This window comes from Nilaparvata lugens, chromosome 6 (assembly GCF_014356525.2).
Source record: "Nilaparvata lugens isolate BPH chromosome 6, ASM1435652v1, whole genome shotgun sequence".
Taxonomy (NCBI): domain Eukaryota; kingdom Metazoa; phylum Arthropoda; class Insecta; order Hemiptera; family Delphacidae; genus Nilaparvata; species Nilaparvata lugens.
In genome coordinates this window covers 218,365-245,154 of record NC_052509.1, presented here as the reverse complement: position 1 = coordinate 245,154, position 26,790 = coordinate 218,365, and the positions used below count along the sequence as shown (strand labels likewise).

Genomic DNA, 26,790 nt, shown 5'->3' with positions numbered 1-26,790 from the left:
AAAGTACAAAAACTTACATTAAAAATTATCAACTACAGACCCAGACTCTACCCAACCGAACTGCTATTTAAAGATTATAGCGTTTTAAGCGTTCGGCAACTATACATACATACAGTTCTTATCTTCATTAAAAGAAACCCTCATTTTACGCAATGTAGACCATGTGCACAACACTAGATCTAGAGATAGGGAGTTGTATATTGCTAGAAGAAATACAACTTTTGGTCAGAAATCTGTACAATATATTGGCTGTAAAATTTGTAATTCATTATCAGTGCAAGTAATGGAAATGAACACTTCAAAGTTCAAAAAAAAGTATCAAACATATGTTAATAAGCATTGGAAATGAAAGTAGCGAACAACTATTGTATATTAACTAACTAGCCGTCAGGCTCGCTTCGCTCGCCATATCCGTCTAGCCAGGGGGCTCCGCCCCCTGGACCCCCGACTGGATCGTTCTGGAATGAGATCAGCAGGCTCGCTCCGCTCGCCTGCATTTTTCATTTGAGCATTTTTATCATATGTTAGGACGATCCAGTCGGGGGTCCAGACTAAAAGTCTGGCTAAACGGATATGGCGAGCGAAGCGAGCCTGACGGCTAGTAATATAATATTCCCAGGATTGAAGTAGCAGTGCCCAATAAATTTTTCTGCGATAAATGCATTTAAATCTTCAACTTGGTGCCAACCTAACAAAGTCAACTCAACTTAATGCCAACCTGACAAAATTATTAATTTAGTTGCCAGTTAACAACTGTTTCGAAGAGGTAATCTCTCTAGATTATAGTTCTATAGTAACATATGATATGGAAATTTCAATTATAATTAAGAGATAGGGAGAAGAAGAATATACATGCTAAAAGACGAACTTTAAACCCTTAAAAACAACCCTTAGAGTTGAAATATTGCCAAAAGATTTCTTAGTGCGCCTCTAAAGGGCCAACTGAACATACCTACCAAATTTGAACGTTTTTGGTCCGGTAGATTTTTAGTTATGCGAGTGAGTGAGTGAGTGAGTGAGTGAGTGAGTGAGTGAGTGAGTGAGTCAGTCAGTCAGTGAGTGAGTGCCATTTCGCTTTTATATATATAGATATTGCATGTTATTTGAGCTCTTTTTAAGCAATCCTTTTACACTATTTATTTCTCTTACCAAATACATGTTGCAAAAAGCGATTCCGGCTGTTAAGGTGTGATGAAAATAATTATTCAATCAATCATTTTATTCAGTAAAAAGCATTACAAAATTGGTCCCACTAAACCTAAAAGATTTTACAGCAGGTGCCTACAATTATTAATAAAATACATAAATAGAATGAATGCTATTAACAATAAACTAAGGAAAACAATTGTTCTCATGTAACTGGGAGTTTAGGAATTTAAAAGGAGTATGGGGTATTAGATGGACTAAGGATGATTAATGGGGTGGTATAGGGTTAATGGAAATTGGAAAAAATGGAAAACTCCAAAACGTCAAATCATAAAACTAAATTAAATTTAAAATAAAATAAACTTTATACTCTATAGTAAGTAAGCATCAAAATATATTAATTAATCTTATTCAGAGTTAAGGATAATTCTAAACAAAAAATACACTATTAATATTATGAATAAATTATAAAAATCGGTATTATTTACAAGCCGATTACCTACTTTTCTTCCTCTTTGAACTTAGATTGATTTTTCATATAATTAATAGGCACTAAAAATATATTATACTCAACCTATTTTTATTTCATTTACAGTATGTATCTTATACTTAAATATAGCCCAATATTTTGTATTGTAACACAGCTAATCTTAAGAACTGCTCCCACACACGGGCGTAATAGTATCTGTGTGTTCTAATATTCATTTTATAATTGTAATTATGTTGTTAAAATTGTGTGATACGTGAATAAATAAATTGAAATTGGAAAAAATTGATTACTTGGTCATTAGAATTAGGATTATCATTGATAGGAATCCATTGATTTGTTTCCACATTAATTTTCACAAACGATCTAGAACAGAGATATGAAGGCCAACGTCTCCTGAGCTGAGTAATCCCTCTCACTGCACATTTTTATATCTTATTTTTGATTATCTCATTTATTTATACAAGCACGAAATCAAGCAATGAATATGATGGAATCAGCAGGATCAACAAAAAACCATTTCTCTTCTCAATTTCGTTAACTAATACAGTGTAAATGAGGTTATGTCAATATTTCTTATTATTTATTCATTTCACAATCATAATATTATAATCAGAAAACTGTTTTTTTTTCAAAAAGTTTTTTTGTGTGTGTGTGTTTGTGTGTGTGTGTGTGTGTGTGTGTGTGTGTGTGTGTGTGTGTGTGTGTGTGTGTGTGTGTGTGTGTGTGTGTGTGTGTGTGTGTGTGTGTATGAGTGTATGTGCGTCTGTGTACACGATATCTCATCTCCCAATTAACGGAATGACTTGAAATTTGGAACTTAAGGTCCTTACAATATAAGGATCCGACACGAACAATTTCGATCAAATGCAATTCAAGATGGTGGCTAAAATGGAGAAAATGCTGTCATAAACAGGGAATTTCTCGAAAACGGCTTCAACAATTTCGATTAAATTTATACCTAAAATAGTCATTGATAAGCTCTATCAACTGCCACAAGTCCGATATCTGTAAAAATTTCAGGAGCTCCGCCCCATCTATGCAAAGTTTGATTTTAGATTCCCAATTATCAGGCTTCAGATACAATTTGAACAAAAAATTTCGAGTGAAAAAGATTAAGCATGAAAATCTTTACAATTAATGTTCAGTAACATTCTCACCTAAAATTGAAAATAAGCTAGAAATTCGAGAAAGTGTGATTATCCAATTGCAAACTGTTGGCAACTGTTGATTCTATGATTCACTATGAAGAGAGCCGACCTCGTATGTCTCCAGCGTTATTGTCCTGTCACCAGCTGGATCAGATCTTTGTTTATAAGTAGACTTGAGATGCGCATGAACACTAGCGTCAGGTGATCAATTTTCATAACGGCACGGAAAGTTGTGTGAGTGCGCCACACCAGATTTTTCTAAGGGTGATGCCCATGCGAGCTCCAGGCTTGTGCGTGGGTTATGAAGTGGATGTTCATGTTAATGAGGTGAGTATACTTTACAGTCAAATATTGAATTGATTTCATGAATTGATTTGGGTTTCAGTGTGTATTCGAAGGCATGGAAGAGAGCGGCAGTAAAGGTCTGGATGAACTGCTGATTAAGCAGAAAGAGTTCCTAGACGATGTGGACTATGTTTGCATATCGGACAACTATTGGCTGGGCACCACCAAACCGTGCGTCACTTATGGGCTGCGGGGAGTGTGCTATTTCTTCATAGAAGTGCAATGCGCCGCCAAGGATCTGCACAGCGGATTGTATGGTGGATCTGTGTGAGTATTTTACTTCAATACTTTTTAATTGTGTTTCAGTTGTGTTTTTTCTGGCTCTTAATTTTGTCAAATTACGCAAAAATGTTCCAATTAATGGTGATTTGAGTGTGATATTTTTGGTTTTTATTCTGTTTTTAACCGTCAAAATTTAAAATTCTTAGTTTTCGTTGTTTTTTAGTGAAAATGGACTAAATTTTAGGAATGTGAAACCATAACCCTATTTCGGACAATTAAAATGTTATCTAAATATAGGAGAGAAATAGTACAAGGAGTATCCTTAGTTTTTCTCTCCCAATCAGTGCTACTTTGTAAAAATTATAAATAAATAGAATGAAAAAATAAAAATAAAATTGTTACAACATAATATATAGTATAACATATTATGATTTTTTCTCATTGGTATTTTTTTTCTCTTAACTGTGTTTCTTTGGAGTGGAACGAAATTCTGTTCTATTGTACTCTCATATTCATAAATCATATTGTCTTATTTGTTAAATTAGTACTTATTTTTACTCATATTCTTAATATTTCTTATTGGTTTATTTCTTATTTTTAATCATTTTCAATTTTTCATTAACTTTTTTCTCTTGATAATTATTATGAAGAACTTTGTGATGTTGAATCGGGAACAGTTTTGGGCTATAATGTTGTTGTTCCCATACCTGTATGTATTTTTTGTAAATAAATAAATAGTCAATTATCTCTGATATCATTACTGTACTCTAATGTACGGTATTTGCTACCATAGTGCAATCCGTGCCTGAGGAGCTATGACCAGAGAAGCTATCAAAGCTATGACAATATAGATATCATAATAAGCAGTCATAACAGTATAGGTAATTATTGGTAATGTAATGTAATGAGAAACGACGTAAGATATGCTCTATTACGGGTGATTCTCCAAGGAAAGATTCTTGGAGAGAGGGGCCCAGGTAGAAAAAGAATTTCATGGCTAAAAAACATCCGATCCTGGTGTGGAAAAAGCTTCATAGAAATATCTCGTATTGCTGTGGATAAAGTGAAAATCGCCATGTTGATCGACCATGTTCGTAGAGGACAGGCACAATAAGGAAAATAATAGTATAGGTATAGAAATAATGCATAGCCTTTATTTGGTACTTGAGATTATATTGATATAATGCATCTTGATAGTAACGATTCAGTGCATGAGTACATCATGACAGGCCTAGTATATTACAAAAATGTAAAGTGATACATTTGACACTTGATATTATATTGCAATGATGCATCATTATATATTTAACAGTTGATATTGTTTTGAATAAATGCAACATGTTGGTAGGAGCATAGAAAGAACATTTTTAGTTGTGTATTTTATAGTAGCCTATTCTATAATATATTACTTACATACTTATTTATTCAGAACCATACAACTCCAAGAAAAGTACCACAGGCCCAAAGATAGCCCAAAGCAGTTTCAATTCAAATTTATACAACAGTCCAAGCCAGGTTATGTTACTTTCTCATTTTTGAGTTGTTAGGCTTAGATTTAAATTGAAAAATACTTCTGAAATGAATAACAAACAATTTAAAAAGTCCAAACTTTGTAAAAAAAAAATCATTTTGAGACCAAAAAATAAAATATGTTGGATACATTCGATCATGCCATCTTATCACAAACTATCAATCAAGAACAGTAAGTAGTCGAATTATTTATTAAAAACATTTATAGATAATAATCTATGAATCTACACGACTGAGGTTTGAACAAATATCCGTCCATTCTTGGCAAAGGATATCAATGAATATTCCTTCCGTCAATACTATATTTACTCAAGTAGAGATGAAGAAAATTATAAAGCCAATAGAAAGATAAGGAACACAAACAACTTGGCTTATAATGTATTCAGACTTGATCATCTACTATAAACCTTGCTTGGCATACAATGTATCACCCTTATGTAAGCTACACACACATCGATTTTTGTTTGTACGATATTTTGCCGTCCTTATAAATTCTATTAGATTAAACTGATGATTTCAAACATAAGATGTTTGTCAAGTTCCGTTTAATCTGATAGAATTCATAAGGACGGAAAAATATCGTACAAACAAAAATCGATGTGTGTGTGTGCGTACAGGACTATACGGCGTACTACAGTATATACTGTGGCTATAACAATTATTATTTGATGACCAGGATAGCCGAGATGACTAAGGCTTTACACCTATCAATCTTCCAGCGCAACCTGATCGTGGGTTCGAATCCTGCCAGTAGGCAAGGACGTTTGCTCATCTCATCAAATCACCCTATCAATCTTCATTATCCACGCACAAGCAAAAAACCTCATGTTGGCATAATTAAAAACAGCCAATCTCATTATCTACATTTACAAGAAACTAGGACAAACTGGCTGCCTGATGCAGACTGAGACAGACTGGCTCCCTGTTCTCAGTAACATTTCTCCACCACATCTAGGAGGCAAAAGTTAGCTAGCAAAGAAATGAGCAAGATATGCAAGCTAAACGAGCTCCCAATCCACAAAGATCTGCTCCTGGATTTGCCTACACCACTGAAGCTCAAATCCAGAAAACCTTTTTGGCAGATTCCCCTACAGGCAGAAAACCCTCAAACACATCAACTGTGGACCAAAGCTTGGCAATCTGTTTCAGTGAGAAACAAGGACATAGTTGATGGGTGAATGGTTTTGAGCTGCCTCGACAGGTGTGGGTGAGACCGGGCAGATTTAGAACAGGACAAGGGAGATGCCAAAAAAACATGCATCGATGGGGCTTATCAGACACCCCTTTCTGTGAATGTGGTGAGGAGCAAAGCATGAACCACATCATTACGGAGTGTTCTTTGTCAAGTTTCCAGGGAGAGCTACAGAAATTGCATGTAGCAGATGACGAGGCCATACTCTGGTTAAAAAACTTGAAAATACTTGTATGAATTGTTTAATTGTCTTCATCTCTTTCTATTATTATTTGTCTATGCCACTGTATCCATACGACATATATATATATATATATATATATATATATATTATATATATATATATATATATATATATAAGAAACAAGCGTGTTTCAGATTTTTGTCATTTATGTAACAATATCAAAGTGGTGAATTTCGTTTTTCTAGATTTTGTGTTGCTTATGAACTCAATAATTGGATTGAATTAGTTTATTCTGATTACAGTCACGAAGCCATGAGCGACATGGTATATCTGTTGAACTCATTGGTGTCTGTTGACGGGAGAATAGCAATACCTGGTATTATGGATGACGTGGAACCGCTTTTCAAAAACGAAAAACTTGTCTACAGTGATATTGAATTTAATATCGATGAATATCGTCAGATGATCGGCTGTAAGAAACTGATTCACGAAGATAAGGTATGTTCATTTTAATGTTGTCACACTAAAAACTCAAAGTAAGTAAAAATCAAAGTTCATTTCACTGCAATAAGTATCTTACGTCACATGGACGGGAAGAGGCCTTTTGCAAGCGAGAATGATGTTTCTAGTCGAGGCGTTAGCCAAGTCTCCAAAGATGATGCAGTCCTTGTAGGTTGGTCGGGCGATCAGTTTCCTGAGACTTTACTCATTGTTGACATGCTCCATGATCATGCGCGCTTCCTCACATTCTCCACAAATTGAAATTGAATATGTATACAATATATGATAAATGAGAATATGTATGATTATTAAGAAATTGGAATTGAAAATGTATACAATATAATACATCTATTAACGAAAACACTTCACTTATTCATTCATCCATTTATTTATTTACAAATTCAATCCAGGTAAAATCAGCAGGCATTTGCCCAAAACTGCTCTAAACCTTAATTTGAAATACACAGTCTAGAGGTTATGTAAAATTGATAACTTAATTCACACACTATTTTGAGTCCAAAAAAATGAATCTACAAAAAGAAACTTATATGGGCTTCTTTTGTAAAAATGAATAAAAACTACTTGAAAATGATCTATGGTCGAAACTAGTCTACTAGTCTACAAAACTATTTTAAAGTTTTTAATAATGAAGGGTACTACAAGTTTTTATATTGTTTTTATTAATCTATTAACGAATATAAATTCAAAAAGGGACTGCCTATCTTCTTTTTGAGGTGGTGAGAATTTAAAGTGACTAGTAGAGGAAATATTCCATTATCTACAGCAGTAGATATCCCAGCATATCCTCCACTGGCCCCCTCTCTCCTAGAAGGTTCTGTGCTATATTCGGAGGACAGCTGGCTTGAAATTGAGGAAAGGGTAGTTGCTATGTAGATCGGTAAACCTCTCTACCCTTCCTCCACGTTGAATCGCTCTCCTTCTGTCAACATGAAGGAGTAGTGGGGGCATGATAGTTCAAAGGTTGCTCCAGCTCAACACATTATCACCTTCCACACTACACCCCACGCAACTCTATGCTGGTAGATTGGGGATGAGTATTGTAGAAGTCTTTCTTCCAGAAGGCGGTGATCCTCCATGACCATCATCTCACCCCTATTCAGAACCCTTGTTATTGATTCTATCATCCCAATGGAAGTGACAGGTATGGCAGGAGGTGACGATCCCGCCTGAGAACATTGATCTGGTTCTGCTTGGGTCTAGAGAGTTCGGCATTGCTGGGCCGACCCCTCCCTACAATACCTGCCCTCCTACCTTGTGCTAGGCGGTCCCTTCGCCGCTGTTCTTCTTCATCCTCCGACCCCATTGTTAGCTCCTCCAAAGGCCTTTGTGCAGGAGCCTCCTGGAATGGAAATAGAGGTATCTTTATCAACCATCAAATAAGAATCTCAGGGCGTTTATACCTTGTCAAGATCAATAGTATATAAAGTGATAAAATATATGACAATAATTATTGTAAATGGTTGGAAGAAAAGCTTCAACACAACTACTATTGTAATATTAATTATTATATATAATAATAATTTGTACCTGATATGAAAAGTATTATAATTGGAGAATTAATATGTAAATTAAAAAATAATTGTAATAATTTTGTAAATTAAAATTTGTATGAGTACTTGCTCAAGAACAAATAATAAAACTATTTGATATGAAAATTTCTACCTGATATTGGTGAAGTGTTCAAATTAATGTTTTGTCATACAAAACAATTTCAGTATTTAATATTGATATCACAAAATTGATACAATGAAAGTGAAAACTATTTTTTACACCTCTCTCACTATTCAATTTAATCATTATAGAGAACCAGGTCCTAGAAAATAGAAAATGATGGCTCTTGGGGAATGAGGTTGGTGATTGTCAGCCATGATGGAAATAAGTTTTTATCCCTTACAAAGTAAAGGCAATAACTCATTGCTTTGTGACATAAACATAAACATAAACATAAACATAAACATAAACATAAACATAACCGTCAACATAAACATAACCGTCAACATAAACATAAACATCAACATAAACATAAACCGTCAACTTGAATCTTAGACCTCACCTCGAAAATAAATAATTAGCAAATAATTAATAATATACTGTAGAGAAGCACAATGCTCAGAATCTAGAGTGACAGGTCCCCCACGGTCATGTTAATCTAGAGTGACAAAATTAACCTACTCATCGAGTATAGTATTGTATAACACTATATGAAAGATTAAGCCGACCCTCACTCCCCCACGCGCAGGCACACACGCCCGGCCTACCTGCGCCATTGATATACTATGTATACTTCGTAGTATACAGGTAGGCAGACCGTCCCTTTACTCACACACACAAAAGGAGACTGTTATAGTGTTAGTATTGTATAACACTATACTCTGTCCAAATAGGCATGAGCTCTGATGGATTAGGCCGTTCCTCCTACTACTCACACACACAAGCGCAGTCTCCTTTTGTGTGTGTGGGTAAAGGGACGGTCTGTCTATCTGTATACTACTTAGTATACATAGGTATATCAGTGGCGCAGGTAGGCCGGGCGTGTGTGCCTGCGCGTGGGGGAGCGAGGGTCGGCTTAATCTTTCAGAGCTCAGTCTGGACAGACTATAGTCTGTACTGTGCCCAGGTTACTCCTCTCACAAGTTATGATTATTTCATGCAACTTATGATTATCAACTCAAATCATTGTGGACACACAAAATAAGCTTCGGTTGACGTGTGAGGCTCTTTGAACCTTTGGATCTTTGAATCCGTCCCTTCAAAAACAAACTCGAATCATGATTCTGATTTTCAGGTGCATGCTAAGAGAATGTCCCACTAGAACCGCTCAACTCTCAAAAAAAGTTAAAAAATCGCAATAAAATTCTTAATTTATGCTGATAAGATAGGGACTTAGAAATCAAGAAGAACAATAATAAAACTTATTAGGTGGAATCTTTTCTGTTTTAAAGTATCTTCTTGAAATCGATCAAGTTGAAAGACATACAGATAGGACACAGTGTGTTTTTATATTGAGAATAATCAGAGATTAGAATACTTGAAAATGATTATGAAAGTAAGAACTTAGTATCAATAGAATAATACTCTAGTTTGAAGAGTCGTGTTCAATTGGGCTCAATGCTCAATTATTGTCAATAATGAATTGGGCTCAGATTGTTGTGTTAATGTGAAAACAAACAAATGTTACAACTGTCGTAAACATTGTATGAGGTACGGTATATAATAAAATGTGACTCAGTTTAACGGGAATTTTCAAAAACGTCATAAAACGAAGTGAGATTTTTCAAGTTGTCATTGTCGTAAATAAAATCATTTTTTATTCTCACTTTCGTTTTATTACGTTTTTAAAAGTTCCCATCATTCTGGGTCGTCCTATTCTTGCTTAGAGTAGTCCTTGAATTCGATTTCATCAATAAGCAATTAAAAACATAATAGTTTTGTATTAAACAATCTACGATACTTGCTCCATACTGATTTTACGTTTAAAACTTTTTTCAATTTAGAACAATATCGAGGATGCTTTTTCAGCAGATCAGTATAGTTGAGAATTGTATCTCTACTAATCGACCATTCTAGAACAACAAATTGTTATTTGTGCAACTAGTGCGCAAAGTGACAGTTTGCCGCTGCACCGAAAGAAGTTTACGTAGGCGAGGGTGGAATGGTTTATTGAGTGCAGCAGAGGAACTTTGCGCACGTATTTCATTCCTACAGTTACCATTGAATATGAGAAGTGGTTGATTATGGGTAAAATTATGGCTGAAATCCATCAAATGTTTGTCTGTATAATTTTGTTATTAATAACAACTTTAATCAATTTTAAACTTTATAATCCAATTGAATTATCAATCGATAATATATTAAAATTAAAAATTAAATTAATTTGAAAATTTGAATAGTTTTTAGTAAATCTTAATTTCTAAATATTTTTTCAACCAATCAATTTATGAATGAAAAAAATATTATTTGAAATAATGAATAATTAATAATATTCAAAATGTATTAAATAATTTAATGAGTTCTCATTTTTATTTATTTGAAATCAGAAAAAATATAGATAGAACAAATTCGCATTCAAAATGAACGCCAACAATGTCAACAGCTGATTGGGATGGCTGCAAGATAATACGCAAAGTATTAAGAGTACGCAAAATAATACTTTGCGCACTAGAGCGGAAAAGTGATTCTTTGCGTTCTGAAATCAGTGAAGGAATGGTCACTTTTCAAGGTAACTGTAGGAAAATAATATAGAAAGAGAGGCAATCGCTCAAAACTAATTCTATTCCTGGAGAAAAATGGCCTATTCAGGTTATGTTCAAATTTATATTCACAACAAATAATTCAACTAAGTCCTAGTTTCTAGAACACTTTTAAAATCCAATGGACCATTAAATCTATAGGTTTATTAATCGATTAGATTTGATAAGTATCCTAGGAGCAGGCCTCAAGTAAATTATATCTAAACATATTTTTCTCGAAAAATCTACTATTTGGATGTGTAATTTGCATTGCAATCAGGTGAAAACGCTGATGAGCAGATGGCGATACCCGAGTTTGTCGATCCACGGCATAGAGGGCGCTTTCCACGACCCGGGCCAGAAGACGGTGATTCCGCGCAAAGTGATCGGCAAGTTCTCGATCCGGATCGTGCCAGACCAGAAGCCTCAACACATTGCCAAGCAGACTGTCGAATTCCTCGATGCTCAGTGGAAGGCACGCAACAGTCCCAACACTTACAAGGTATGTTCTTCTTCATCATCATCTTATTTTTATTATTCTCCTCCTCCTGCTCCTACTCTTCCTTCTCCATCATCTTCTCCTTCTTTTACCTTTTCTACTTCTTCTTTTTCTCCTTCTTTTCCTTAATGATAGTTTAATGGTCCCCTTAGTCTAAGGGTGTGATCTAGTTGAATGCGTGTATGTTCAAGTGCACGTCGAATCATGCATGAGCCGAAAAACAAAATTTGATAAGTGCCATTGAAACACGTGGTGACTTGCATGTAGCTGCGCACACTGAGCTGTGCAACCAGCAAGTGCAAGCGGCCAGTGAGAGTGTTCCTATTACTCTTTCCAGATTTTGTTTCTCATCTACACGCTTGGTCATGCATAACCAAGCTTGCACTTGCACATGCAGAGTGAATCGTATATGTATGGGAACCCTTCAATAAATTGGAGACTGTTGTAGATATAATACTGTAACTTTCACGATTAGTTATTGGTCAAATACTCTACCTTTTGACGTACAACTGAATTTCAACCCATCATAAGGTGGTGACTTTTTAAATGTAAACACGCATTGCGTGGTTCATCATTTTCAAGGTCTTTCAAAAACATGAAAGATGACATAAATAAAAATGTTCTATGATACTTTTATCCAAAATGGCGGCTAATTGAAGTTTTAGTTTTTAAGGAAATAATTGATAAAGTTTAATCAGCCGCCATTTTGGATAAAAGTATCATAATTTTTTTTATTGATGTCATCTTCCTCGTTTTGAAAAGGCCTTTAAAATTATGTATAACACGATGGATGTTTACATTCAAAATATTTGGGTTACAACCCTTCATTTCTTTAAAAACTAAAACTTCAATCAGCCGCCATTTCGGATACAAATATCATAGAACATTTTTAATGTTGTCATCTTTCTTGTTTTGAGAAGGGCTTCAAAATAATGTACCACACAATGGGTGTTTACATTAGAAACATTCGAGTTGAAACCCCCAAGTCACCCCCTTATGAGAGGTTGAAATTCAGTTGTACGTCAAAAGGTAGAGTATTTGACCAATAACTTATCCTGAAAGATGTAGTATTATATCTACTACAGTCTTCAATTTCAACTTATTGAAGGGTTCCCATACATATGACTCACTGTACGGGAACCCTTCGACATTCAATGTGATTACACCCTAAAACGGATTCAAATCTTTGATGAAAATTTGTCAGAGATCATTGACTGTTCCATGGTCCCCTAAAAGTTGGAATCAAACAACTGTTTGATTTTTAACAATATTCTTTTTGCTTTATTTATTATGAGGATTATGGAACTTCTTGTGTGTGTGTATTATGAGAGAGAAGTTTAATTAAAAATCTAGGTGGATTCCAAACCACCGGGAAGTAATTCTGAAGTAATTCATAACTGTCAGTTATTGTAGTTGTCGCTGGTCTCCCTTCCAACTACAGTTTGGAAAGCAAGTCACCAACTTATTCATTCTATAGGAACTAATTTACTTGATATCGTTGATGTAGTCTGAGGATAACAGATAGACAGTGAGGTCTTGAGTAAGAGAAAGCCTATTTTAAGTACAGTTAATGAATTCATTAAATTGAATTCAACAACCCTTCTATTTCTGGAATTTCCTTGTTACTATGAAAATTGTTCCATCCATAGTTTGACATCTTGTGAGAAGTACTCATCGTTTCTTCATGCGTTTGTTTGCTTCATGTTTTTTCTATTAATGTGACTGTTGTAAATTGCAGGCATACATGGTTGACGGGGGAAACCACTGGAAGGCTCCTCTCGACAATTTCAATGTGAAAGCAGCTGCCAAAGCCATAAAAAACGTTTACAATGTTGAGCCGGACTTTACAAGAGAGGGTGGCAGTATTCCCATTACTTTATTGTTTCAGGTGGGTTATCATAAAATTATAATCAAGTTGTTGAGGGCGAATGCCTCTATTAAATGGAATATTGACAAAATATCAAGTCTCTTCAATCATCGAAAAGTTCCACAACATCAATATTCACTCTACAAATCTGATCAAGGGTACTAATGCCTCTGTTGTTCAACCAAAAATTTAATATTTTAGTTATCTCTTTAAGGGCCGATTTCCGAGCTCGGGATTTGGCTAAGTTCTAGATTTTAAACAGCTGGAGTCAGAAAATTGGCTTTTCGAAACGGGGCGGAGTAGTAGTAGTTATTGTCATAGTCACGTTTGAATAAAATTTCGAAAAACTAGTAAATTGTACACAAAATAAAATAAAGAGAAGCTAGTGTAAAGGTTCAGCTATTTTGAATTATCTAGGATAATGTTCAATTTCGTCAAGGAAAAAAGTTTCCAATTATAGGAATGAGAAAATAAAGATTGCGACTACGCCCCGTTTTGGAAAGCCAATTTTCTGACTCCAGCTGTTTAAAGTCTAGAACTTGGTTAAATAAAGGTTGACAGTTACGTTGGGTTTATCATGAAGTCAGGCGTTACAAAATGAAAGTAGTTGTAACAGCGTATTATAACCTTGTTTTGGGCAATCTATCAACTAAATGTAGGAAATGGAGATGCCAAAGGCTAACTTAAGCCTGCTTTCTCTTACTGTATTTTGATTTTTCTTCAAATCAATAATATTTATGAAAGATGGTAGATCAATAATTATTAATTTTCTCTGTCGTTTCTCACCGTAAGGATTGATGTATAGGATTGTATCGTAGAAGGATTATTAAAAGCTTATTTTATGAATGAAAAAACCAAGGAAGCATTATATAAATCCTTCATCAATCTGCGATGTTCATTTTGAATTACTACAATTTTATAAAAGTTACTCTATGAACAGAGATATTGTGGAATTTCTCCATATTATCGTGAAATAGGAGCGATATTGTTGATTGACAATGACAATAAATTGACAATTAACTTGACATCTGACAATCAAAATACAATTGTATTTTTCTCCCGGTATATTAAATTTTACTGACGTAAGTGGCTTCAGCATGTTTATCCTGATTCGTTATCAACCTGATTCATTTAAACCTCAATTCGATTATTCAGACCTGATTCAACCTGATTCGTTTATCCTGTTTTTGCCTCCGTTATTTGTTATTTCGTTATTTTGATTGAATGAACCTGTACTATATGCAACCAGAAATTTGTTACTATTTTCGAGTTCTTGGTTGTAAATTACATTAACTATTGATTTCGATACTCTTCTACAGTTTTACTTTTTATTAATGACATAAATACTTCGCATTCCACCTACTCTTAGGCTCAACTCACACTTACGCGACTCAGGTCGAGAAGAGACTCGACTCAAGTCGAGAGCATGTGTTTCCAAATGATGACATTCAGACCAGTCGATTCTAGTCTCCGCGACGTCACCATTTGGAAACACATGCTCTCGACTAGAGTCGAGTCTCTTCTCGACCTGAGTCGCGTAAGTGTGAGTTGAGCCTTACACTTCAAAGTGTATCTCTCTTTATAGTTGGCCAAACGAAAATGGGTCCCTCAAGGTCAAAGCCTGCTCTTGACACCACCACCCGTCTCTACCAACACTGTTGCCACTTTGTACTAAGGGTGGCTAGTAAGAGAGAAAGTGAATGTGTGTGTGAGAGAGGGTGTGATAGTAAAGTATTGTTATTGTGGGGAGTATTGTTTGTCTTCTCTGTCCAAAGCCTGGATGAAGTGTGATGGGAATCAAATGATAATTCATGCGAATTGAAAAATGCAGAGTGAAGTGGGCATTACAAGAATATTGACTAAAATAAATAAAATTACATCACTCCACTTCCAATTGATTATTATAAGTCTTCAAGTAACCTTTATGAAGTAATAGCTCAGTTTATAAATAGTTGCATTTATAAAGAAAAATCTAATCATCATTATAAAATTGAATTTCTTGATGTCATGACTCAAGAAAGAGTTATACATTATACATAACAATATTCTTTCCTTCATTTCATGATGTTAAAGAATATAGCGGATGATGGGAGGAGGTAACGGGGGATGTTATTGTTCTAACTTCAAAGAATGACACAATAGAACTTTTGAACCTAACGTGCTCAAAAGAATTTGTGACAGGTAGTGTCGGAAAAGAGGAAGAGGGATGGTATGAGAAGGAAAGAGCGATGTTCAGGGTGTAGAAATATAGTCAATGTATATAGACTGGTCGAGTGAGGGGTGGTCACCAGTGGCAACATTGCAGTGGCCTTGAGAGACCCATTTTCGCTTGGTCAACTATAGTTGTTTGATGGTTGTGATATCACTTTGTTCGGATTGAGAGTCGAATATATCCTGTTCTGTTTCTACAATTTTTTTCAGGAATTGACTGGAAAAAGTGTGATTCTTCTGCCAATGGGAGCAGGCGACGATGGAGCTCATTCACAAAATGAGAAAATTGATGTCCGCAACTATATCGAAGGGGTAAGTGTTAAACTCAAAACATTGTTAGAACATTTAAATTATCAATCACTTGTTTCTATTCGACCACTTTCTGAAATTATAGTAAAATGTACTATCGTAATTTTCATATTGTGGGCCATATATTACAGAACAAAATCACTTCACTTTTTATGGGTTACTTTATTAAAATTAATAAAAACAATACAAAAACCTGAAGTCTTCTTCTTCTTCTTCTTCTTTTTCTTTTACCCCTTCTGCCGCTATAGCGTAGGGGTCCCAGCCTCAGTCCACCTCTTCCACACCTCCCGGTCCTCAGCCATTCTCCTCATTTCCCTCATGGAACTCCCTCTCTCCCGACCCAGACTTTCAAGATAACTCTCCCAATTCATTCTCGGTCTACCTTTCCTTCTTTTTCCCTCTCTCCTGGCCTCCACCACTTGCTTTACTCCTCTACATTCATCCATCCTGGTGACATGTCCCAAAAACATGAAGTACCCTTTTTATTAAAAACATTTTAAAACTAGTTTAAAATTTTAATTAATTACAGTTTTGTTTGATCACCTGTTTCAAATCTACCACCATCTGAAAATCCAAATTCCTTCTTTTAATCTGGTTCCTATCTGTTAAGGATGTTGACTGTCATGCATATTCATATTCTGATATGCTTTTCTGCTGTAGATGTTTGTAAATATTTAAAAATGATTTCTCCATTATTATTATTTGTTTGATGTTTGTTACAGACCAAAGTATTCTGCAGCTACTTGCACGAAATCGCCCAGGAAGGAAAGTAGAAATATGAATTCATATTCTGTGGAATTAATTTTATGAAAACATAAATTATGTGATAATGCTAGACTTGTTGGATAAATGTATCGTACATTTTTAATTTTTTACTTATACTGCAACGTACATCTAAAAATTGTAGATGTACAATATCAATAAAACAATAAATATCATGACATTGTGTATTTTGCCAAAGATTGAAAAAATCAAATTATTCTTAGTTCCAAGTTTGAAACTTTCCTACAAAGTAGGAATGAATATTTATGATATAACAAAATAAAATGATTTATCGTTTGAATTTTGTAATACAGTATTTTTATTGTAATAGACTGCATCTGTTGAACGTATTTTGATGACAATAACATTTTATTTATTCATTGACATTGAACTCCTACCACGAGAAAATGTAGTAATTTGTAATCATTCATAATATCATACAATTATCTACAACAAAACTAATTTTAAACTTTAAACCATGTATTCGAGACGGAATAATCATATAATATGTATACATTTTTATGAATATAGTTATTTGTGCAACTAGTGCGCAAAGTGTCAGTTTGCTGCACCGAAAGAAACGTTTACGCCCGAGCCGTAGGCGAGGGCGGAATGGTTTTTGAGTGCAGCAGAGGAACTTTGCTTACGTATTTCACATTAAGTTTTTCCTACAGTTACCATTTAATATGAAAAGTGGGTAATTATGGGTAAAATTGCCTGAAATCCATCAAATGTTTTTCTGTGTAATTTTATTATTGATAAAAACCTTAATCCTAAAATCCTAAAGTCCTCGTTGTCCTTGGTTATAATATACATGAATAATAATTAGCACGTTGTGCTTGGTTGCACCTCTGCTCACTATAGCAGCCACAGCAGTCACTGTTACCAACTTAATTTTGATTTTGCTGCACTGTTGCTCCATATAACCTACTAAGTATTTTGCGTTGCCATGTTGCAAATCTGGAGTGCAGAAAAATTTTTCCCGCACTAGAGCGGAAAAGTGATTCTTTGCGTTCTGTAATCAGTGCAGCAATGGCCACTTTTCAACGTAACTGTAGGAAATAGTATATTTCGCACCTAGGGTCGAAAATGTACGTTTTCCGGCTCGAGATCGCGGTTTTCAAGTTCGAGACGAAGTCGAGAACTTGAAGCGTTCGAGAGCCGGAAAAACATTTTTGCCCGTGTGGCGAAAACGTTGCGAACGCTATTTTTCGCCACACCAAAAAAAAAACTTCCCAATATTTATAAGAAATTGAAAAATTAATAAAATTCAAACAGCCTATTTTGATAGTTTGAATCTTGGTTATGACAACTTTTACTGTCAATTAATTTCAATATTACTAATTAATAATTTACAATAGTGACCATATTTTTATACTATTAATATTTCGAATAATTGTTTGAATTTTTATAGCTCGCGCTTTGCGCCCGGTGCAATATCTCTTGGATAGATGGATGAATAGAATTTTCATTACTATTTTGAAATAATGTGATGAAAAAATTAATATAGTTGCATATTTCACAGTTTTGTCTCAAAATATATCTAAAAAATTGATTGAAATTTAAATTATGGTAACTAATATAGAAAATAGCTAATAAAAGTCGAAATTCATCGACAAAAAAAAATGTCATTGACCGAGATTCGAACCTAGATCGTGTTTGTTATTCACTGAGCTGAGTTAAGATGTATTACGCCTTTACGCTCTCGGCTATTGCGTATTGTTGAACGAAGAGGCCTGACTGATAACTCTTAGCATACACGTAATACTGTAAACTAGACTTCTAAAAAAGTTTACTTCACTCCTAAAAAGCGTACAACCTTTGACTATAGAAAGAAGGTTGTTCTTTCTATAGAAGAAGGTTCTTTCTATAGTCAAAGGTACAACAGACTTTGGCTCATGACTTATATTATTAAAATTAATATTATTATCTGTTTCACAATAAAATTTTCACTCTGAATTAAGTCAGGTAACGTATGTAGGCTACTATATATAGTGTATAGCGGCATATTAATTTGAAGCCGGTTTGCCGGCATTTTCACAACAAAATATTGCTCTGAAATCATAGAGAAAACATTCGAAGATTCAATCTTGAGTGGGCCTAATGTTTTCTCTATATGGTTCAATATTAAAGAAAAATTATCTAAAAGTTTTAATAATGAATTACGGAAAAATTACTAGGAATTTTTTAGTCAAGGCTGAGTTTCACCAGTAGGCTTACCTTAAACTTCAGATCTCTGCAGTATTTTCTTATTATAGTTGATTGTATTGCATTAAGAAGTGGAATTCGATAATAAAAAAGAAACAATTATTACTCTACCTCACTTTTAAATATTGATACAATTATTGTACTTTGATTTCAAATTCGATTCTTCACTTATACTTGCGATACGTACCTTTCTGACAATGGACAATGCAGCCAATGGCCCATATGAATAAAACCAGAGCAAATGCTCATGAGCAAGAGCATGGAGCATAAGGTTTTGCTCATGAGCAAAAGGTAGAAGCAATTTTTATATGAATTCATTTCATATTCAATTCATTCATTTCATTTTTTATATGAATTCATTTTTATATGAATAAGCTTTACCTTATACTCTTACCTTATGCTCCTGAACTCTGGAGCAAATGCTCAAGTATTTTCAAGATTTTTCATCAGCTGATTCGCTTTTGTAGCCTTACTTTGTATTTATAGCTCACGGAAGCGCTAAATATGCAAACAGGTGGCACCGCTTGTGTTTGCGTCGTCTGCTCTGTTTTCTATTTATGAATAGAGTTTTAGGTTAGTTGAGTTTAGAATTCTGTTATAATAGCGGGAAAAAATGTCATCTCTATAATAATCTTCAGCATATTCTGATAATATCAATAGCCTCCTTATAATCGTCTACACTCTCATCTTCTTCAATTCATATTTCCTATTTTGTGATGGCTATCTTTATATCTTTTGTATTTATTCTTTTGTAAGGATAATGGTGATATATATCATGGTTGAATCTAAAAAGAGTTTTATAGTTCTCAACTATTGATTGTGATCGTATCTGGTATAGTTTCCTCTTCCTCATACGAATTAGTTGAGCCATTTTACTATGAACAAAAGGTGATAAGCTGCTCTAGACTAGACTCACCTTTTTTGAAGCATTTGCTTCAAAAGTTGAGCAAATGCTCTAGTTTATTCATACAATTTTGAGCAAAAGCTTTTACTTTTGAGCAAATGCTCAAACTATTTTTTTGATGAGCATGAGCATAAGGTTTTGCTAACGTTTATTCATAGAAAATGAAGCAAATGCTCCATATTTTAGAAATATAAGCAAATGCTCAACTTTATTCATATGGCCCATTGTATTCATTGTTTGATATCAAAAACACAATAATAAATATTAAATTATTTAACAGTAATTTATAAAATATATTATAGACATAATACCGCGATTCACGATACATAATTATATAGATTATTACAATCGTTATGAGATTATCTCTCTATGATTTTTGTGAGATCGGACACGATCAGCTGTTATTCAAGGTCATTTTACAGCCCTAGGGCCGTAAAGTTTTACCGGCCTGGTCGGAAAACAATCACTTTCGGCCTCCATATGACGCACGTAAACCAGCTCATTACATCCAAGTGTGGCGAAAAAGTTATTGTACTTGTGAAAGTAGATGATTGAACAACGTGCCTTCCATATATTGATGAAATAATAAAATTAATTATAATTTTTTTTTCAAATGTCTCTACTCAATGAGTTCTATTTATTTATTTATTTATAATTTACAATCAACTTATGAACAAGGAAACAGACTACAGTGCAAAACTTCTTTTCATCCCAATTTCATAAAATAAATTGTCCAAATAAAGGTTATGTGCGACTTTCCAATTCTTCATTAATTTCCACATTGAAACAAAACACAAACACTTGAAACAATTAATTTTGAATTTAGAATGATTAAGATCCGAATTGATAACAAAATTCGTTCTACTTAGTACGAACTACATCTACTTACTCAATGAGTAATCAGTAGGTATAAGATACGCGGCAGTGTTGTCACGTTGAATAATCCCTGTCAATTGCGTTTTCATGTAAAAATCGCAATTTCACACAATCTGGCAACGCAGATTTTTGGCCAAGCTCAAGTGACAAGTTATTTTATTCAGTCTATAGATATGAATAAATCATACTTTCACGCAGTTACTCAAATTCATTCACCGTTATACTATCTTTCAAATGAGTTTAACATTTGAAATAAAGTTATTTAATTCGGAACAAATCTAGCACGCCAGCCTCTTCTTCATATAATACAGTAAGATACATTCAGACAGTCGGCATTGGTTGAATGAACGGGAAGCGTTGATGCTATTTATGAGGAATACTGGTAATTTAAAGAGATTCCTAATTTTCCATAAATCACCGCAGAATGCATTTACGCACAGAATAAGCCTAGCCCACCGTGTGTGGGACTCGATTTCTGAGTTGAGAGCCCAGTCATGTAGGGGTGTTAAACAATGGGCCATATGAATAAAGTTGAGCATTTGCTTATACTTCTAAAATATGGAGCATTTGCTTCATTTTCTATGAATAAACGTGAGCAAAACCTTTTGCTCATGCACATCAAAATAATAGTTTGAGCATTTGCTCAAAAGTAAAAGCTTTTGCTCAAAATTGTATGAATAAACTAGATCATTTGCTCAACTTTTGAAGCAAATGCTTCAATAAAGGTAAGTCTAGTCTAGAGCAGCCTATCACCTTTTGCTCATAGTAAAATGGCTCAACTAATTCGTATGAGGAAGAGGAAACTATACCAGATACGATCACGGCCAATAGTTGAGAACTATAAAACTCTTTTTAGATTCAACCATGATATATATCACCATTATTCCTACAAAAGATAGCTGTAACTGTTATAAAGATAGCCATCACAAAATAGGAAATAGGCACTTAAGAAGATGAGAGTGTAGACGATTATAAGAAGGCTATTGATATTATAAGAATATGCTGAAGATTATTATAGAGATGACATTTTTTCACGCTATTATTTCAAAATTCTAAACTCAACTAACCTAAAACTATTCATAAATAGAAAACAGAGCAGACGACGCAAACAACAGCGGTGCACCCCACTTGCATATTTAGCGCTTCCGTGAGCTATAAAAACAAATTAAGTCTACAAAAGCGAATCAGCTGATGAAAAATCTTTAAAATACGTGAGCATTTGCTTCAGAGTTCAGGAGCATAAGGTAAGAGTATAAGGTAAAGCTTATTCATATAAAAATGAGCAAATGCTTTTGCTTCTACCTTTTGCTCATGAGCAAAACCTTATGCTCCATGCTTTTGCTCATGAGCATTTGCTCTGGTTTTATTCATATGGGCCATTGTCGTGCGTCCTCGGCATAGATACACTCTCAAGATTGGATGCATACCCACTAAACTGCCTAGAGTTCCCCAAGAGTAAGGGCTATATGCTAACACTACGTTTAACGCTAAACCACGTTTACTTGTAGATATGGTTGCATTTATCATAATGTGCTTCATACGGAGTTTAAACGAACAGCTGACATTCCTCTGTTACCGAGTATCTGCATACGAGACTTATGCATCCTCACATAATAGGAAATAGGCACTTAAGAAGATGAGAGTGTAGACGATTATAAGAAGGCTATTGATATTATAAGAATATGCTGAAGATTATTATAGAGATGACATTTTTTCACGCTATTATTTCAAAATTCTAAACTCAACTAACCTAAAACTATTCATAAATAGAAACAACAGCGGTGCACCCCACTTGCATATTTAGCGCTTCCGTGAGCTATAAAAACAAATTAAGTCTACAAAAGCGAATCAGCTGATGAAAAATCTTTAAAATACGTGAGCATTTGCTTCAGAGTTCAGGAGCATAAGGTAAGAGTATAAGGTAAAGCTTATTCATATAAAAATGAGCAAATGCTTTTGCTTCTACCTTTTGCTCATGAGCAAAACCTTATGCTCCATGCTTTTGCTCATGAGCATTTGCTCTGGTTTTATTCATATGGGCCATTGTCGTGCGTCCTCGGCATAGATACACTCTCAAGATTGGATGCATACCCACTAAACTGCCTAGAGTTCCCCAAGAGTAAGGGCTATATGCTAACACTACGTTTAACGCTAAACCACGTTTACTTGTAGATATGGTTGCATTTATCATAATGTGCTTCATACGGAGTTTAAACGAACAGCTGACATTCCTCTGTTACCGAGTATCTGCATACGAGACTTATGCATCCTCACATAATAGGACTGGCATCATCCTTATGCATATAGGACTGGCATCCTCCAGAGATGAATTTACTGTAGAATCCATTTATTTAGATACAACGAACAAATCATTAACCTTCCGGCAGTCGCGCTGTTGTAAAAAGTACAACAGTGTCAGTTTTTTTGCTGCACAAAACTATTGAATGGGGTGATGTCAGTGAATGAGTCACCTAGGCATTCCAAAACTTTCCCCCATCACTCCACTGAGTTGCAGTATTAAAAGTGTTCCGAGCAATGGTTCAGTCTTTAGGGGCTATTTAGTCGCGTCAATGCATAAGTCGCACTGTGCATAAGATAGGGAAAGACTGTCTACAGAGCTGTAAACGAACCAATGACACAGAATTGATGAGTTTGCTTGATGTACCTTATTGGGCTATGAAATGGTAATGATCCAAATGTTCATAGGCGTAAAATAATCTAAGAAGATGGAAAAAGTAATTATATAATTAATATGTTTTGACAGTAAACATAGTACATAACACTTGGAAAATTGGATGTTGTACAAAATACAACACGCGACTGCTCGTGAGATTGAGTAGGGCGCGACTACCGGAAGGTTAAAATGATTGGGGAAGGATCAACAGGCACAGCCCAAAACTGTGAAACAAGAATGATAGGAAAAAGAGTAACACTGACGAAAATTACTTTTCAACAATTTAATAAACCGGGATATGAATCGCAAAGTACAATGACATCGAACTAAACAAATACATTTTGATCTTGCTTTTTACAAACTTGCATTCATAAGGAAATGAATGAAGCGATAACAACATATAATAATTAGATAATAGACGAACAATAACCACCCAAGATTGTACCCTGAGATTTTATTCCAAGTCTAAGAAATAATAAATAATTATGAATTGATTGAATTGCACTAAATTGAAATACAACTAATTCATAAACCATCACTTTTAGTTGCAAAGTGTGGACTAGATGATTGGACTAAAACTCTCCGAATCGATGCAAAAATGTTGTAGCTAAGTGGACTAGAAAACTAGAATAACTAATTATCGACAAAGATCAGTTAATTCTTCAAGAGCTATGAAACCGAATAATTTTATTATTAAAAATTCAACAATCGAAGAAAAGATTTATTTGATAGTATTAAGATTGAATTACTTTTAACATTTTTAAATTTACGTCAAACTATTATGATAATTACTTTGTTCTTTATATTGAATTCAGAAATATTAATAATAATTCTAGTTTTGAATCTATTGTGATATATCGAGGTATTTATAACATGCCCCTTCAGTTGCGATAACATGTTTTTTTTTAATCACTTGAAAAAAAATCGTATACCATACAACTCAAGAAGACTGATTTTTCTAGAGATGTAGTTAAAACAGTACTAGCCTACCTCAAACATTATTTGTAAATCACTACAAAATCATAAGTAACTAATAATATTTTCAAAGACTTTTCATATAATTTTTTTAATATTGTTGCGTAAACTCTAGTTAACAATTTGGTAACAAAATAAATAATTTTTTCAAGAAAAAACTTAGCATAACCGATCACTATCTGACAAATCTATTAAACTTCTTTGAATCGTGTGGATTAAATTACTCAAATTTTTAGGCACATAATGATTCAATTACTCAATAAAGCTATCTGGTCTAGCCATATTCTAATTACTATGTAATTAACTAATTTGGATGTGAAAATACATCGATCGATACGGAATAAACATGTCATAGTTATGAGGAAATGATCACACCTCACGCAAGTTGTATAATAAGGTATGTACATCATACTTCTTATAAACTGAAAAAATGGAGATAAATCAGGATCCAATGTAAACACTGATCAAATCAATACTTAGACTCATGATTTACATAACGTCACATAATTATCACAATCTCTCAAAATAACATTCACACTAATTATCTAATGTTTCTTCGCATTATATTTTCAAGTATTTTGATCTGATAGTTATAAACTATCCTTAAAATCTTGGAATTATCATTAAATCTCAACTAGATTTACTTATAGAGTCTTCGTATAATTCTTTTTATGAAGCACTCTGAGAGAAATACGGAAATATTATATTTCCTAGCATGGGCACCCATACTCAGGGGCATGAGGCCGTACCCCCCATGGCTTTCAGAAAATTTCCTCTTATAAAAAAATTGTCGTTTCTGTTAGTTTGAACAAACTACTGTTTGGTTCAGTTAGGTTCAACTCACACTTACGCGACTCAAGTCGAGAAGGGACTGCGACTCTTGTCTCTTCTCGACGCAGCTTGTGCTTTCAAATGGTGACACAAGAATCGACTGGTCTGAGTGTCACCTTTTGAAAACACAAGCTGCGTCGAGAAGAGACAAGAGTCGCAGTCTCTTCTCGACTTGAGTCGCATAAGTGTGAGTTGAGCCTGACTGTTAATATTATCAGTGTTTAAAACCGTTCTACCCATAATATAACAACTTGATTGTTGCTTGTTCCCCATGTAATGGGTGTTGTGTTTGCGTGACGCATTCACTAACTTGAAAATGACATTAATGATGAAACATGTTGTGAGTAGAAATGTTTAAAAAGGGAAACAGAGACAACAGCTTGCTTGAACCAAGGTCTATAGAAAGATTTGGGGCCAGTTGCTCGTACGTCGGCTAACGTTTAATCACGATTAAATGCTATACTTTAATCGAGATTAGCGCTAACCGATGCATTTTGATTGCACAAAACATAAATTTCAAGCGATAACGCCGATTAAACTAACCGGCGTAAAAGATTTCAATTCTGATTAGTCAAAATCAAATCAAAAATCAATTTATTCCCAAAAAGTTTTAACAAATCAAATAACATTTTACATTAACTTGTACTTAGTATATAAGGAATCCCCCTACAAGACTGCACGTTTGTGTGTAGGGGGGATTAGTTGGCACCATTCTAACGGCAATTAGCTGAAACGAAAAAAATTGGTTGCACAAAGGTAAAAATCGAAAAATGAGGCCGGTTAAACTAATCGAAGTAAAAGATTTTTAACAGGCCATTCACGGGGTGAATGGGAAAACCAACTAACGCCGGTTAGGTACCTACTGATAGCTGTCTTCAGCTATGTAGTTAAAAAAACTACAAAATTTAAAGTAGGCTGAGCTAAATATATGAATGAATTTCATCCGTTAATAAAATAGAGGAGTGTATTTAGCTGATATTAGCAGTCAAGATTCTGATTTTTAAGGTTAGTTTTCGATCTGTTACGTCTGCAGGTAGCACTTTACACTGGCGACAGACAGATCATTTTTATTGCGCATGCCTAATAAATGGTCACCGCTTCAATAACATAACCTCAATTTTGTGCCATTTGTTCAGAATAATAACATCTGTCGGTTACATTAGTGTTGTCGGATTGTGAAACCGTTAAAATATTGGCTAGTTGACCGGAAAACTCAATCGGGATTAAAATCTAACCGATCTTTGTGGAACAGAAATGAATCCGTAAAACGTTAATGTCCATATTTAACAGACGTACGTGCAACTGGCCCCTAGTTTGTTTCAGACCTCAGTTTATTTCTACCGACCTTTAGCTTGAACTAAGCGTTTAGGGCGGACTCTGACGTAGGTATTCTACATAATATTGAAACAGAGATGAGGAGGCAACAGCCTGCTTAAACCAATGTCTATAGGCGATGTAAGTGATGACGTAAGCCGTTGCTACGACGCCATTTTGGTTTCTAAACAAACCGTTGCTATGGAGAGAGAGCATGTTATTCAAATGGGACTAAAACATCACCTTACATTTACAAGTATATCAATGAAATAATAAATTCCTAAGAGTTGAGAATATTTTTTCATGTTCTACACACTCAAATCATCAACTCTCAGGATTTATTCAGATCAAA

The 26,790-nt window shown here is 34.4% G+C and overlaps 1 protein-coding gene across 3 annotated transcripts in view; it reads left to right on the top strand.

Moving 5' to 3' along the window:
• Positions 1–16,965, top strand: part of LOC111052840 (cytosolic non-specific dipeptidase) — a 28,917-nt gene extending 11,952 nt beyond the window's left edge. For all 3 annotated transcript variants that reach the window (XM_039429870.1, XM_039429871.1, XM_039429872.1), the window contains exons 5-10: positions 3,170–3,396; positions 6,560–6,755; positions 11,289–11,510; positions 13,246–13,395; positions 15,796–15,897; positions 16,617–16,965. In XM_039429870.1, the coding sequence (XP_039285804.1) occupies positions 3,170–3,396; positions 6,560–6,755; positions 11,289–11,510; positions 13,246–13,395; positions 15,796–15,897; positions 16,617–16,667 (948 nt within the window). In that variant the 3' untranslated portion in view covers positions 16,668–16,965. The remainder of the gene's footprint in view (positions 1–3,169; positions 3,397–6,559; positions 6,756–11,288; positions 11,511–13,245; positions 13,396–15,795; positions 15,898–16,616) is intronic.
• The last annotated feature ends 9,825 nt before the right edge of the window (positions 16,966–26,790 follow it).